The sequence below is a fragment of the Cnephaeus nilssonii genome (genome assembly GCF_951640355.1).
Source record: "Cnephaeus nilssonii genome assembly, chromosome: 16".
Taxonomy (NCBI): domain Eukaryota; kingdom Metazoa; phylum Chordata; class Mammalia; order Chiroptera; family Vespertilionidae; genus Cnephaeus; species Cnephaeus nilssonii.
The window spans coordinates 32425019-32442541 of record NC_137087.1 but is presented as its reverse complement, the minus strand read 5'-3'; the positions used below and the strand labels follow the sequence as shown (position 1 = coordinate 32442541).

Here is a 17523-nt window from a genome sequence, read left to right as displayed (position 1 = left end):
CAGGGTGTGCGGAAAGCTTTGCTTCCCCTGTTGCCGCCGGCAACCCTGGCCTGCTCTCTCAAGCTTCATTCTGCCGCCATTTGTTTGAATTTGTTTACCTTCTATAATTGAAACTTTGTAGCTTGAGTGGAGGCTTAGGCCTGCAACGGCTATGGAAAGCTTGGCTTCCTCTGTTACCTGGGAAACCTTGCTCTCTGTGGCTGTAGCCATCTTGGATTGGGGTTAATTTGCATACTCGCCCTGATTGGCTGGTGGGCGTGGCTTGGCTGGTGGGCGTGGTTTATGTAGCGGAGTGATGGTTAATTTGCATATTACCATTTTATTAGAGAGGATATGTCAGTCTCATCTTTCTTAGTCAATTCTATATGTCTCCTCTTCCCCTTCCTACATTTAATCCAAATTTAAAATTTACCATTATGCGTTTCATGATAAACAAATAAACAAAAAAATTAACTTGCATGTATGGTAGATGAAATATTACCTTAACCCAATATGACATAGTAAGTGGTACAAAAAACCTCTTTTATAATCCTGGGCTGCTTCCCTAGCTTTTAAATCATCTTTCCATCAAACACCAGAGGTTGGCTGGCCCTGATTCGGTGCTGTTTCCAATAAGGTTTTTGCTGCTCTAAGTATGAACTGAGGACTGCTTAATTCACTTTCACTCTGATTAAATTTGGAAAGGGGAAGAACACAGGCTTCAAGGCTAAAGGCAGAACTTGAAAATGTTCACCATTCAAAGATTTATTACTCTCATCACCTCCTAAGGTCCCTGCCTCTTATCACTGTTCCACAAGCACACCGCGCATTGTTTCTTGCCTGTTTGGCTCATTGTGTTTCCTCTGCTTAGACTATCCTCCTCATTTAACATTCACTGTGAAAATCTAACTACCCTCCTGTGCCTCGCAAATACTTTTCCCTCTAGGAAACCTTTCATGTTTTTTTTACCAATTGAAATGTCTCCTTCCTTAGAATTCACATGGCAATTTGTGGTTTCCTAATTGAATTATTATAGCATATACTTGCATCAATATACTGCTAAACTTTGATCTCTCCTCCAACTTAAATAGGATATTGTTTTTGCATGAAATTGGTTTCCTGGGAAACACCCCTTCCCCAGCCTGAAAAACCCTCGGATCAATTAAAGGGAAGAAGGTCTGCAGAGGTTCAGTAATACTAGAGAAACATTCGATCCCATACTGTTTACTCATCACTGTTTATTCAGAAATTCATGTGTCCACTCAAAGACATCACTCAGCACCCAGATATTTCTTCTTCTGTAGCCCTTTACACATCCTCATATGACTCAGTTTCCCACCTCACCTTTACCTCTACCAAACTTTCCCTAGGATCTTCTGGAATTCATAGACCATCATCATCAACATCCCCTAAATACTACTGTTGCTTTCTGATTCCTCTCACCCAGCACCTCTCTCCCATAGAAGACACTGCTTTCTACAGATTCTTAAACAGTGGCTCACATACTTTACATAATACAGAGCTTAGCAGTAGATAGATAGCGGGTATCTTTCTGTCTCTGAATTGCTGCTTCTAGAATATTACTCCATCCCCTTGGCCACTTCTACCAATTCCTCTGAAGTAAATGCCATCATCAGATTATATCACTCACTCAATTATCTTCTACAGCCATCCACAGACCTCTTTAATGATACCCTTTATCAATAGAATATTCTAGCATTTGGCTTATTGTTTTTTTCTCCCCTATAATATATTATTAATATCACATGTGGTCATGTAAAAATCCATAGGGACATTCTGTTCACAGGAGCATTTGACAGGTGACCACTCCCTCTCTTAACACACTTGTTCTTTATGTGATGAATGGATTCTGCATTTTCCTAGTGAATTCTCTTCCTGAACTCTAAGTCCTGAGTACCCAGGAAATAGTCTTTGGATTTTTCTATCTACACCCATTTTCTAGGTAATTTCATCCTGGCCAATGATTTCTCCAACTGCCTTGTTAAGAACTATGCTTGCATATTGAGAAAACCTCACCAACATATAATCTCCAAAAACACACTCTTGATTTCTGCCACCCTAAGTCATGGGGGAGCAATGGGTACCTATTCAGAACAAAAACCTAAGTCATTTTTTTTTTCTTTTATTTTCTCTAGTGTCTCACATAGAATCCATCAGCAAATCCTTTTGGCGATCACTTGACTCCCTTCTCACTATTTCCTCTGCCTACTACTATGTTTCAAGCCATTATCAAATCTTGCCTGGAAAGTAATGCATTAGGTGGTTTCTATTTTTGTCTGCTAACACTACTAGTTTCCACTCCCAACCCTGTACACATGCAGATTAATCCCTTTATATTAGACTAGCGTTCCTGTTGCAGGAAAAATCCTGCAATAGGGTTTCCTGCTGCACTCTACCCCACCCTGCCTGCTCTCCTCCCTTGTCCCCCGCCCGGAGATCTCCGCCAGCCCCCCTGTTTTTCTAACTTCTCCGCCAGCCCGCTCTCCTTCCTTCTCCCCTGGCCCCACCTCCGCTCCTCCCTTCTCCCCCGGCCCCGCCTCTGCTCCTCCCTTCTCCCCCGGCCCCGCCTCCGCTCCTTCCTTCTCCCCTGGCCCCGCCTCCACTCCTCCCTTCTCCCCTGGCCCCGCCTCCGCTCCTCCCTTCTCCCCCGGCCCTGCCCCTTCTCCCCCGGCCCCACCTCCGCTCCTCCCTTCTCCTCCCCCCCAGCTTGCTTGCTTCTCTGCAGCTTTGCTCCCTTCTGCAGCTCTTGGCTTCTTTCTACGCTGTCGCAATATGCAAATTAGCCGCCATCTTTGTTGGGATAATTTGCATATTCATCCTGATTGGTCGGTGGGCGTGGCTTGGTTGCTGGGCGTGGCTTGGGCGTAGCGAAGGTGTGGTCAATTTGCATATTTGTCTATTATTAGATTAGATTAGATTACCCCTGTGGACAAAACTAGTCAGTCCTTCTTTCTAAAACCTTTAGAATAAATCCCTTATGATAGTCCTGAACTAGATTTCCAATCTCATCCCCAGTCTTCTGCAGTTACACTGACCTCCAAGTTCCCATTAGCTTTATGGACTTTATATTGGCATGTCCACAATGCTCCTAATTTAAGAATCCACTAATCTTTCTCTTGACCACATAAACCTGTATTAAATAGCTACTAATTTTCTTGATATATTACTTGGTGTTTTTCCCTGCTAGTTTGTATTAGTAGGGTGGTTACTTTTTGTTTATTTTTGAATTTTTCTATGTCTAACTTCTAGAACAGTGCACATTTTAAGTACTCAAAAAATTACTGATTAAATGAATAAATTGAATCAATCAATATTTAATGGGACTAAAATATAAAATAAGATAAAATCATCTCTAGAAGACTGTTACTTAGAAATCATAATTCAAGTTGCATATATGTAGTGTGATTGACTTAAATTTGTGGAACACTTTTATTTATAACTGGTGGTTCAGATCAGGAGTCAGCATTTGGCACTGTGGTAAAGCTATTTTGCAAGCACAACACACAAGCTTTATTTGCTTGATTGATCTTTGTTTTTCTTAGGGTATGTAAGGTGATAAAACCATATGCAAAAAGAGCTCTAATCATGGTCCTCCTGGTAATAGGGAAATAAAGGCAACCTGTTCATGTGCACAACTATAGGCAATCAGCTGGATTTGTTCAGGGAATTTTAGTTTTAATGTGTGTATGTTAATAGCTATTTTTAAAAATTGATTTACTAAGAACTTCCAGGAAAAAAACACACACAAATAAACCTGAAATGGAGAATCTAAAATGTTATAGCTTCTAAATATTTCCCCCAGTGCAAGGTAATATTTATAAATTTATTTCTTAGTAATAAAACTATTGTGACTTCATGTACTGCCAACCATTAAAAAATCTTTAAACATAGTTGATAATTAGGAAAAATGGAAAATTACCAACTTTAGTCTTACACATTGTATTTTTTAAATTCTAAGCAATTTTCCCTGACATATCCAAGTTTTTTAAACTTTTAGTAAAGTACTAAAATTAGTAGTGTTATTTTACATTTATATAACTAGCATTGTGAAATTTAAAAATTATTGAAGAAATATAATTTCAGAATTTATTATATTACTTCTTCTATTAGAAAATGACAATTAAAAATCTATGAAGAAACATGCATTTTAATATCTTATTCAATGTAAAACATCATAAATACTGTATTTTTTTTGGTAGTAAAAATAAAATGCAAAAACTTGCTTAGTATTTGCCTCCTAATTAATCTGCATTTAGTTTGGCTAATTAAACTAATATATCTCCAAGTTAAAGACTTCGTTTAAACCAGAATAAGTACTCAGTTAATGCATATAACATGATTTTAGTTTATATGAAAAATTGGTCCTAATTTATCTGCTCTTTGCTTTTACTTTAGTTCTGTATCTTAATAAATTTGTTCATACCTTAACTTTGAGCACAGAATCAAACATCCTTGCATCTTCAGATACACCTCCAATGTAGAATTTTTTCTGAAACACTGGGGGATGATCATTTTCATCCTGAATCTCAATATATACCTTAGCTGTATTGCCTATAAGAAATAATACATTTTTATTAGTGGTTACTTATTAGAAAAAAATGCACTGGAGTAAATACTTGTTGTACTTTATTTTTTTATGAATCAATGGAAACAACTTAAATCAAAAAGTAATTCCTAAATGACATGCCTGATACCACAAAATCCATAATGATGCTTCTGACATAATGTTAAGTTATTGCTATTTCTTTTAATTAGAATGGTCTGATAATTAACTTTATTTGGTTTAATAGACACTAAAGTATTGCATTCTAATTTTATTGGAACTGACCTGTTCATGTTTACAAAGATTGCACACACATTATCAATTTCGCAAAAGTGACACAAATATATAAACACCTTGTGAAATAATAGAAACCGCCATAAACAAAATACACAGTTTTTGTATTTTTAAGTATAAAACTAGCAATGATATTATTCTAGCTTACATTAAATAAATATTTTTATTTTAGATTTAATGTAAGCAATGGTGCTTACTTCTGCAAACACATTTTATCATGCATTAGAGGCTATCATTCACTGCAAAAGATGCAGTTGGAGAGATGATTGCCATATAACTTACTAATATAGATGATGGGTTTTGTAACTTAAGCAATAGTAAATATTTAACAAATAATACATTTCATCATCAAATATTAGACTCTCACCCCCTCAATCATCACACCTTTATTATTTTTTTATTTAAAAATATATTTTTATTGATTCAGAGAGGAAGGGAGAGGGAGAGAGATAGAAACATCAGTGATGAGAGAAAATCATTGATCAGCTGCTGCCTGCATGCCCCCGACTGGGGATCAAGCCGGCAACCCGGGCATGTGCCCTGACCGGAATCGAACCTTGACCTCCTGGTTCATAGATCGACACTCAACCAACTGAGCCACGCTGGCCAGGCAATGATCACACCTTTAATGAGAAATGTAGCACTTGTCACTATTTCAAGAATGACCCTTTGCAAACCAGATATAATGAGGAATAAGTGGTTAATCATTTTGCAAAAAACTAGATTCAAATTACATATGTATTCTGATGTATTACTTAAGTGAACTCTCATGCATTTCAATTAGGATCAAATATATGACAACTGATCTACAAACTATTTATCATGGACACTCTAATTTTGCTGCTTTGTGCTATCCCTAATTATAACTAATTAACACCAATCTACTAGCACACTGGGTGCCTCACTAATGCACAGTATATCTGTGTTGACTGAAAAAATGAATGAGTAATCTGCATTATCTTAGTAAGAATTTAAAACAGGCTGCTTATTGCTTGCCCTGAGACCGGAGAGACAAGAGAGTTAGCCCCATGGTTTTACCCCTATCCTGCTGCTACTCATTTAGTTTCTCTCCTATTATTCTCTTTCCCACCATTCCTGAACTGGGGGAGCTAGAATCGAGAGAAAAAAATGTGCCAGGTCAACAGAGAACAGGGCTAATGGCAGATTATGCTTCTCTATCCTACAATGCCAGGCTCAGAATTACACCCTGGTGAGCCACCAACCATCAGAGTTCATCCAAATGAAACCCATGTTCATCTTAGCAGACTATTTTTATCTCTAGAATCAAAGCAGCTAACAGCTCTAAATTTAATATTTTTAAAGGAAAGTAATCTTTAATGGTATCACCTTTCCGGTAGCTGTTTTCATGTTGTTAATAAATGACCACATTAGCTATGATCCCTATTTGCAGTACTGAACAAGTAAAGGTTATTTTCAACTCACTGTAAAGGAATAGATTTATATTCGGTAGCTTGCCTACTTTTCTCCTGGCACTTTAGGAAATGATCCAAGAAGGTTAGGCCCCGGCATAAAAGTATTACACCATTAGGAACAATTTGTGCTTTTGGAAATCTTTTAAAAAGCTATTATTTCCTTATGTATTGGGAAAACTAATGTAAGAATCAGTGTTGTAATTTATAACAATACTTATAAGCTATATAAAGTGTTATATGTATACATTTTATAAACTCCAGAAGAATGCAGTAAAATTTTTATTTAAATATTATTTTAGCAGTTATTAAAAATCTCTAAAGTCATCAACTATAGAAATATATACTTACACTATAGATCAGTGATGGGCAACCTTTTGAGCTTGGTCTGTCAAACTTCGCCAAAAAACTGAGCATAACTCGGGCAGTGTGTCACTTTGAGGAAAAAAACATTATTTCGCAAATGTTTCATCCTCAGGAGCAGCAAATGTTTCATCCTCGGCATGCGGCCACCTCAGTGGCCGCGTGTCATCAGAAATGGCTACGCGTGTCAGTGCTGACACGCGTGTCATAGGTTCGCCATCACTGCTATAGATATTCAATGAACCTGGGTATTCTGCTAAGAGAAATAAGCCAGACAAAGACAAGTACTGTATGATCTTATTTATATGCAGAATATTAAGAAGTAGAACTCCTAGAAACAGAGTAGAATGGTAGCTGCCAGATGCTGAGAGTATGGGAAATGAGGAGATGCTGGTCAAAGGTACAAACTTTCAGTTATAAGATGAATAAATTCTGAGAATCTAATGTATACCATGGTACCTATAGTTAATAATACTGTATTGTGTACTTGAAATCTGCTAAGAAAATAAATCTTAAATGTTCTTAACACACACACACACACACACACACACACACACACACACACGCATACACACTGCAATAACTATGTGAATTGAAAGATATGTTAACTAATTTGATTGTGGTAATTGTTTTTATACACACACACATATATATATATATACATATATATGTGTATATATATATGTGTGTGTGTGTGTATATATATATATATATATATATATATATATATATATATATGCATATACACCAAATCATATTGGACACCTTAAATATATACAATTTTGTCAAATTTACCATCTATAGCTAGGGATAATTGGGATGTTACTAATCAAAAGTGTAAAATAAATGTTGGCCAGCCCCCCAAAATTTAATATACCCCTAAAGTTTAATCACTAGAACACATTCACTTAGATATTCTATTCATTAATATACAACGTGCATGGCACTATAGAGTTCCTTGGCTCAACCACTTTCACTAAGTGTGTGTAAGTACTAATAACATTTTCATGATCTTTCACTAAGTTTGGGCTTTAATTATTTCAGAGGCAAAAATTCGGAAGAAACTCTGATTGAAATTCCTTTAAGGGAATCAATTTTTCTATCTCCTTGAGTATTTGTGGATTCTTTTTAGTCAGTGTCATATCCTTTACTTTAGATAGTTATGAAGCACACACTAAAAAGAAAGATGAAAGGGGGAAAGGAAAACAATGGTGATAAAATGTGTCAGAGAAAATTGTGAGAGGAACAACGTAAGAGCCCGATGTCCTGACAGTCTCCCTTCTGGTTGGGTGAGACAAGGCAAACATTGGAAGGGAAACCACGGAGGGTAAAGAAAATTACAAGCTGCATGAAAGATTTATTCAGCAAGTATTTTGATTAAAAGACATTATAATCTTCCTACGCATTTTGGGGCAATGTACCCCAGTTCCCTTCCTCTGTTGACATTAGTTTTCCTTAATTTTGTGAGAGAACCTTTTCTTTGGGCAACACCATTGGCTCCAGTGAGCCAAGAAGTCCCAGAAGTAAACCCTGAGGTGAGGGAGTATAAAATACCTTCTTGGGATTTATTAGTTCAAAGAAAGAACATAGAACTCCTGAGCTGTACAGCTCAGAAAAGGAAGTACCAGTCAGAATAGAAACCTTGTATTGATAGCCCTTCTGTTTTATTTTATCATTATTAGTTTAAATTTATCTTTATTGTTGAAAGTATTATAGATGTCCTCTTCTCCCCCCATTAATTCTCTCTCCCCCCACCCCACCACAGGCCTTCACCACACCATGTAGACATCCTAAACAAGGTGCCCCTAGGGACTTGAAAAGAGTAAGTGACATAAAAAAATTGCATTAATTTAACTTGATTCTATGTTTTTCAAGACCAACTTTAATTTTGATATTTTTCTCTCCTTTGCTGTTAGTTTTCTCTTCCTACAAAACCCCTATTACTCTCTAGATAAATCCAATTTCTTTTATTTACTTGACAAACCTTTTGACTATATTGCATTAACTTCTCAAAAAAGACTTTCTGATTGATAATCTAAGGAGTGGCTCTCAACCATGACTGATTTTGCCCAATTGGAGATATTTTTCATAGTAATAACTGCAGAGAGTGGGAAGGTGAGGAGAAGGGCTATTGCAATTTAGTAGGTGGAGGCCAGGAATGCTGAGAAACATCCCATAATGAACTAGACAGGCTCCAAAAAATTACCCAGCCCCAGACTGTCAGTAATGATGAGGTCGAAAACCTTAAAAGCCCCCAAGTTAATATAAAAGAGAGAGACAGACAGACAGACAGAGATTAGAGGAATTAAGATAAAATGAAAAGATTGTGTAAATATATAATAACATTCTCTCCTGGGGTCATCTGCATGCACATGACTTCAATGTGAGAATCAATTAAAATTAACTAAAATTATTTTATCCTATATTGGTTATTACAATTTGACTAAGTTACTTAAAGCCAGAGGTTCAATTCTGTTTACCTCCACTCCTGTCACTGATTGTTGGCATCTCCTCCAGACATTCCCTCCATCAGAATGTTTTGAACTTCAACTGCATCTCTAATTATTATTAGCATATATACATCAAATATGTATTCGCTGTTATACTTAGGAATACAGGAGCTTAGTCTGGTTATAACACATACACTAGACAAGATTATAAAACCTGAATGTAAGGGCTATGCTTTTCTTATTGTTTTATATTCTTCTTTGTCCTATCGTTAAATAGATATTTTGAATTATAATTATGGTAAATGTTTTATACATTCTCCAATGATTCTACTACAGAGAACTTTCAAAAAACTTGGTATACCAAACTTACATTTGTTACTTTGCTGTTGTCAAGAGTGGATATTAGTTCCTTATTAAATCACACTTTCCTTCCCCCCACCCTACCCACCCCCCCCACACACATCTTTTTATGCTGCTTTCCCTTTAATACTATTTTTATATATGCTTTACTGGCAAATTCATTCCTTAGAAGCACTGTAATTTCCTCCCAGTGTTTAATAAATGTTGAACTAGGCTGAAATTGTCACCACTCTGCCACCCAGTCTCTACTTTAAAATGAATCATTCTATTTTATCCCCATAAATTAAGTGAGATCATATATTTATAAGCCCTTAAAAATTATAGTATCCACACAACTATATGTTGTTGTTCAGATCAAGAGTACCTCTTGCTGAGAACCAATTCCAGCATGTAATAATTACAAGAGTTCCATCAAAAGGTTGATGGGACTTGGTGGGCTCAACAAGGGTGAGCCACATATGTAATTTACCTGTTGGAAACAGCTAAAAGGCACTTCCCCCAAACCTGAATAGGATGATTGTCTGCTGCCAGACAGCTCAGGGCATTTTATTGGCCAAACACCTGAACAGCTGTAGGCTATTCCCCAAACTGATAATGCTTCTGTACCCTTTGATACCGTACCCTTTGAAATGTATTATCTGCACCTTGCCTTAGGACCGTGGTTGGCAAACTGACCTAGACTCTCAATTCCAATAATTACAGGCTGTTGTTGTTCCTTGTGATTAAGCCCCTACCAGTGGTTGGCAAACTCATTAGTCAACAGAGCGGCAAACCACGGCTCACGAGCCACATGTGGCTCACAAGCCACAGTTTGCTGACCACTGCCTTAGGATAAATCATGTGAATAAAAGCACGGGTCCTTGGTCAAGGAAGAGTCGTCAGTTCCTTTTAGCTGAAGCTCCTCTGACCCCCAATGCCTTTCAAAAATATCTTTCGTCCTCGGACTCTTTAATCATCTACGCGCAGCCCCTTTCTCCAGAATGCTGAACCCTTTGTAAGGCTGGGAAAAGAACCCCGGCAACCTCTCTTAAAGATAACAGATTTTTACAAAAATTAATGTTAAGAAAATTTTGAATCTGAAACCATGTCATAATTCTATGAACTATTTGGAATCACCTTGAATATTCTTGCTATTTCTACTATTGTTAATTTCCTCTTCACTAGTGTATATGCCAGATAAATGACTGATTCTATAAAGTAATGATTAAGAATGAAAGTATTATTTGAGATAAGCATGACCTTGCTATAGGGTTTATAGTTAATTACTTAAAGATGTAAATAAAGAGTGTGAAAGAAATATGCTGTAGTGTGCTCATTAGATGGAATTAGCATGGATCTGACATACATACATGAATTTTTTGAAAAATAAATTATGTATGTTATAATGAAAAAAAATCACATCTTATTTCTTGGCTATTTGCTCTGCAGGAATTGTACTTAGTTATATTTAAATACATTTTACATTCAGAAGGTAGGCTGCAAGAGAGATTGAGCCTTTTGAAGTTCATTTGAATAGTTTTCTAATTTAGTTTTTTAACATTGCTTTCATTAGCCTTTGCATGATTTTAATTGCTTGTATCTAAAACATTCTTTTTGTATATGTGTTTGCTGAAAGGCTAATAACTGAATTAAGAAAGTAACTTCATGTAACTACTGACTTCAAAAACTGACATTACTATAATATGTACTTGATTTTTAGCTAAATGCTTTAGTGCAGGAAATGACACTGACAGATTTACTACTATAGTGATGAGGGGATAATCAGAAGAATGATAATCTAAACATTAATTAAAGTTTAGCTTTTTGTCCATATTAATATATTCACCCAGTAGGAAAAACTTAATGAACTACGTTTCTCCATAAACAGTAGCCATCAAAATAGAACTATGAATGCAATATTGTTTATTTTTATTGGTATTGGTAGCATTTTGTGCTAATTCTGTGAGACAAACTGACGCATTTAGAGGCCTTTTGCAAGGGAATAAATATGACTTTTAGCTCAGAATAAACAGACACTATTTTAATTCATTTGTGTCCATTAAACTCCAAATCTTTGCACAAAGCAGATTTATACAAGAATTTAAGGACCAACAACACTGCTATTAAATTGGACAATAAGAAAATCCAAGCACAAGCTCTTGAGCCAGAGCCTAGGTCAAAGATGAGGAATTCCCCATGTACACTGTGTGACCTCATACAGGTTACTTACCCATTTTGAGATATAAGGTTTCTTCTCAATAAATTAGTGATCACACATAAGTAAATTAAATGAGCAAATACATGGAAAGCATTAAATACATGGTGGCTTCACTCATTCAAATGTGACTCAGAGCTTACTGACTGACTCTCAAGGTAAGAGAAAATATTAGTAATATTATTATTATCATCTTATCATTATCAGAAGGAGAAAAAATAGCAATGCCATGTAATTTTTAAAAATATTTCCTAACACTGATTTACCAAAGACAGATGTTTTCATATAGGATATTATATAGGCAATATCAAATAATGTAGCAGAAAATATGTATATTTTTACTGCAAATAGAAGAATATAAATAGTAACGAAATACTACTGGAAAAATATTAAAAGTGCCTTTTAAATATCCACACTTTTGTTTAGATGGCAAGATTACAAATTACAGAGCTCAATTTAAAAAGTCAACAGTCTTTGAGGAAAACAGACATGCACTATATACTATTTGGTGTAAAATTATTCCGCTGACATTACAAGACTAAGAAGAATCATTTTACTGTAAAATGAAGAACTGTGGCTGAGAAAAAAATAATGTGTTTGAATAGACCATTAAATTCACTCTGTGTTTTTAACATGTTGTTAAAACAGAAGTATATTTTCTCTAAAGTTATTTTATTTAAATAGAACGATTGACAAATTTGGTAAAATATATAAATAAACAACAACCAAAAAAAAAAAAAAAATTCCACCCAGCAGCAAGCCAACCAAAAAGATTGTGTCTTGGTAATACAACTTACTAACCCCTTGGAATGGTACATTGCCTGTAGGCAGTATTGATTGTCATACATATCTCTAAACACACACACACACACACACACATCAGAAAGAAATGTTGTTTTTCTTTTTTGAGACTATAACATTTATTAAGGTTAAATGAGGTCATAAGGGTGGGGCCCTGATCCAAAAGGATTAGTATCCTTAAAAGAAGATAAACCAGATAGCGAGTACTCTTTGTCTCCCTCCCACTCTCTGTTTCTCTCAGTCTCTCTCTCTCCCCATTACCCTGGGTGAGGACACAGTGAGAAGGCAGCCATCAGCCATCCAGGAGGAGAGGAATCACCAGATATGAACCCTCATATTACCTAGCTATTGGACTTTTAACCTCCAGAACTGTGAAAAAATAAATTTTTGCTGTTTAAACCACCTAGTCTATGATATTTGTTACGGCAGCCTGGGAAGATTAATGCAATGATACTACTAATTAATAACTGAAAAATTCCTGAGCTAAGTGCTTTCTGTGCCTTATTTCAATTATCCCCATAAAAATACCATGTTATTAATGATCCACTTTTTATTCATGCACATAATGGAGTTTAGAGATTAAACAATGTGTCTAAGATTACAAAGCTAGGAAGATTCAGACCCAAACATCTAGCAGCATATACTCTTAATTATTTTACTTTATGGCCTTCATTCAATTTGGGTAATTTAAAAAATCCAATGTAACCCATAAGCCTCTCAAACGTTTGTGATTTACGAGGGGGTCCAGGACAGTTTGTGTCAACCAGCATAAAAGTTTTATTTACATTCAGGTACAAGGTGTTTAGGTATACTTCTGTGCCTAAAAATAGTACTAGAACAACTATCATTTCACTGGGGAATTTCTAAGGTTTTATAAATTTTATAAATGCTCTAGAGTATGAGAATATTGGATGATAGAATAACACGGAAAGCAAGCCTACTTCTCAACTGCATCAGGAAATGGTTGAAAGACTATGTAGATTATCTGTTTTAAAATTTAAACTCCTCAAAAGAAGTGATCCTCTATATCCCTTGTTGAAAACATCTTTGATTCATCCTTCATGAGAACTTGAGGCAAAGTAGAAAAATCATGGATTCAAAGTGAGAAATCCATTTGGTATATTTTGAATGATTTTGGATAAGAACAAAGGCTTGCTTTCTCATCTATAACCTACTGAAAACAATAAGATTATTTTGATGGCTAAATGTTATAATAAACAGGTATGTGCTTATCATCACCATAAAAATTAAAGCATTATAGTCGTTAACCACAAAAATTAAAAATTGTATTGGCATACATGCTATTTCAAAACACTTGCATAGTGAGAAAACTATATATAAGTAATTTTTCTAAGTATATATTTAGATAAATGTATAAAACTAGGGTCTCAGTGCACAAATTTGTGCACCTTGAAAGGAACTGTGGGCCACGAGGCTATGGTGGAAACAAGGGCGGGTCTTGGCCCATATTCTGGGCCCCTGCCTGGCCCCTCCTGTTGTGGTCCCGATCCCCTGTCTGCGGGCAGCCCTGCTCCCACCGCCGCCGCTCGCAGCTGCTGATGGCGTCGAGTGATCGAGGCTGGCGCCGGGTGCTGGCAGTGGGTGCGATCAGGGCGAGCGCCCAGCAGGACCACGGTGCATGGGAGCAAAGAATTTTTAGTAACCACCAGAGGCTCGCCAGGATGACAGTGACCGGCACCCAGCCTTGGTCTGGTGCCCCCACTCACCTGCTCCACCATCCCACCACGCTGACGCCTGCCATGTTCCACACACACCCCTGGTGGTCAGCACATGTCATAGCAACCGGTTTTTCGGTTGTTCTGCCATTCGGTCTATTTGCATATTAGGGTTTTATATATTTAGATAAGTATATATGCTATAATAATTTCCTGATACAGAGCTCCTAAAACCCCTTATAAATAGGGGTGTTAGGAGAACACTGTAACAGTTACAGTAGTATGTGACCCCAGTTTCTAATACATAGCTTCTAGGACCTTTGTCATCTCTTGGGTGCTAGGAACATCTGGTATTTAGCTCCTAAATTCCTGGGAATTTCCTGGGTGATAGATGTCTTTTGTTCGAATGACATGACTCTTTGTGGGCTTCAGGATGGGTGCTGGTCACCGGAAAGAACAGGCCATGATTAGACGTTTGGAATCCTCAGATCTACACCCCAGTCTCTGAAGAGGGGGAACGACCCGGAAATGGAGTTAATAATCCATCATGCCTATGTGGTAAAGCCTTCATAAAACCCCCTACAATAGGAACTTTGAAGACCTTCCAGGTTGGTGAACACATCCACCTACCAGGAGGGTGATGTACCTGAACTCCATGGAACAGAAGCTCCTGAACTAGGACTCTCCAAGTCTAGCCCTCTGTTCTGCTTCATCTGGCTGGTTATCCGTATCCTTCATCATATTCTTTATTATATAACTAGAGGCCCAATGCACCAAGATTCATGCAAGAATGGGCCTTCCTTCCCCTGGCTGCCGGCACCACCTTTGCTCGGGCCAGAGCCGCCTTTTCCCTCCGGCCCGGAGCCGCCTTTCTGCTGCGGCCCAGAGCTGCCTTTCTGCCTTCCCACGCTGCCCAGAGGCCCGGAGCAGCTAGGGTGGTGCAGGACGCCTGCGTCGTCACCATGGCGATGATGCAAGCATCCCTCCCCGCTCCTGGCTGCTTGGGGCCTGCATATGCAAATTAACCCACCATCTTTGTTGGGTTAATTTGCATACTCACTCCTGATTGGCTGGTAGGTGTCACAAAGGTACAGTCAATTTGCATCTTACTCTTTTATTAGTGTAGATAAACTGGTAAACGTAGGTGTTTCCCTAAATTCCATGAGCCATTCTAGCACTGACTGAATCTAAGAAGAGGGGTCATGGTGAGAGGGTTAACTTGAAATGCAGGCGGATAGGGCAGGGGCCCAGTGGAAAACAAAGGCAGGTGTAACACAGGCAGGGGCAGAAATGGCAGTTTGAACAGCCTAATCACAGAAACCAACCAAGCAGAAATAATAAAATGTTTCTCGACTCAAAGTGGGAGGCATGGGAAAACAAGGGAGGGCCTGCAGCAACAAGGTGTACGAAGGCATAGAAACAAAAAGTCCAGCATAGGACAGAGAAAGAGCATGTGGAAACAGGGGGAGTTCAAGTCCATGCTGGGCAAGAACAATGAGGGAGTCAATCAGGTGATGACACAGGTAGACATAGAACAGGCGTGTGGCAAACGTATACCCCTGGACTACAAGGCTTTAATGGGCATCCCATTATTGGCCACCCCTCCCCGTGAGGGGACTCTGAATTTGCTTGTAATAAATTTTCCACACTTTTGCTTAAATCTTCTGGTCCGCGGAGCTCATTCTTTGGCTGGGGAAAAACACCTCGGCTCACTGTTCTGGTTATCAATGGGAACCAATGGTTTGCTTTTCTAACATGTCCGAATATACAACCATTGGTTATGAAAAAAAAACTTAAAGAGAAACATGTGGAATCCTATATACAATAATTTAGAGGAATAGATGAAGCATTTTTAGTATGTAATTGCTTTAAGTATCACTCAAACATATCACAACTAGTAATAACAAAAATAATAATTATTACAGCTTTTTAATTAGATTTTGTGTTAATAAATTAAGTACTTTGCAGACTTCATTTTGCTTAAAATTCTCAAATACCCTAAGAAGTATAGTAATATTTACCCTAATATAATGTTGAAAATTCTAGAGCTTAGAGAGGTTAGTAAAGATCAAATATATATCGGGGACTCAGATATGTCTATAACCTAAGACAGAGATCTTAATTTATTATGTTAAATTTTTAGGTATCTGCTATTCTATTCAGGTAATTTTAAATTTGAGCTGTGTCATTGGTAAATAATATGAATTATAACATTTTTCTTAGTAAATATGTTTTACAAAATTTCCTTTACCTCTTGTCCTTGAATCTCACATATATCTTAGCATTTATGGAATATCATCTAATAGAAATCTTTTATTATTAATTAAATTGAACTGCTGGACTGGCTAGAGTATCCAACTGCCTTATCCATTTTAATAAAGCATAAACACAGCAATCTCTATCAAGAAATCTTGATAGAAAACATATGCTATAAATAAATACGTGAAAACAGACTTTGGAAATTAAAAGTGACAATATTTAAAATAATGATTTTTCTTTAAGTTATTTGTCTTCAATTATTTTCAAGATATTACATAGGGGACTAATTAGGTACAAGACATCAAAAGGGAGAAAAACAGGAACAAGATTGATTAACTGAACTTATAAAAGTTCCTGGGGACAAAAAATGAATTAATTTTGTAAGAAGAATTGACTTCTAGACTTGTGTTTTGAATAATGATTAAAAAGAATGGCAAACTAAATTTATGTTTCTTATTTCTGAAACATAAAATTCTCAGTTTATATGTTTATGCTCACATCATAAATTAATCTGAAATGCATGCCTCATAAAAATATAAAAATTTAAAAATCAAGGAATACTTAAGAACACACTAAATAATAAATTGTCTATTGTGCAGGTAAAACCAAGAAATCCTTTAGATACTATAATTTCCCTATTTCTTCCACATACAGTACAAGTCTTCTCTCTTTATTTGACATTAACTGTAGTTTCTGTATGGCCCAACTAAGTGTGACTGAACATACTTTCTTCAGTTGTATATTTTCTTGAACATCAGTAACATTTGATGTTTTCACTATCCTCTATATCTCTTGAAACTTCTCTTTCGGCTAACGGGCAATCATCACACATATTTTGCTCCTTTTTTCCATGGCCATTTCAGTGGCTGTTTCTTTCCTCATTCATTACATGAAGGGCTTCTTCATATTCAGTCTTTTGCTCTTTTTTCTTGTCTCTCAGAGTGACAGGGCCAGATGGCCTGGGAGGCCCATTAATTTTCCTTTTTTTGACAGGTAAACAAGTAAGTAGGTCATTGGATCTGGGTTAGCTCAATGCATCTAAACTGCCTCTCCCTGATACCAGCTGCTTGGCTTCATCAGCTCCTCTGCTTTTGGACATGTTTCCTTGACCAGGAAGTTCCCATTGTTACAAGGTCAATGAATCTTATCTCAT

General features: G+C 36.9%; 1 protein-coding gene across 1 annotated transcript in view; it reads right to left on the bottom strand.

Moving 5' to 3' along the window:
* Positions 1 to 17523, bottom strand: part of PCDH15 (protocadherin related 15) — a gene marked incomplete at its 3' end in the record, with an annotated part of 650107 nt that overhangs the window by 89123 nt on the left and 543461 nt on the right. Inside the window, exon 26 of the mRNA XM_079793021.1 lies at positions 4424 to 4551. Within this exon, the coding sequence (XP_079649147.1) occupies positions 4424 to 4551 (128 nt within the window). The remainder of the gene's footprint in view (positions 1 to 4423; positions 4552 to 17523) is intronic.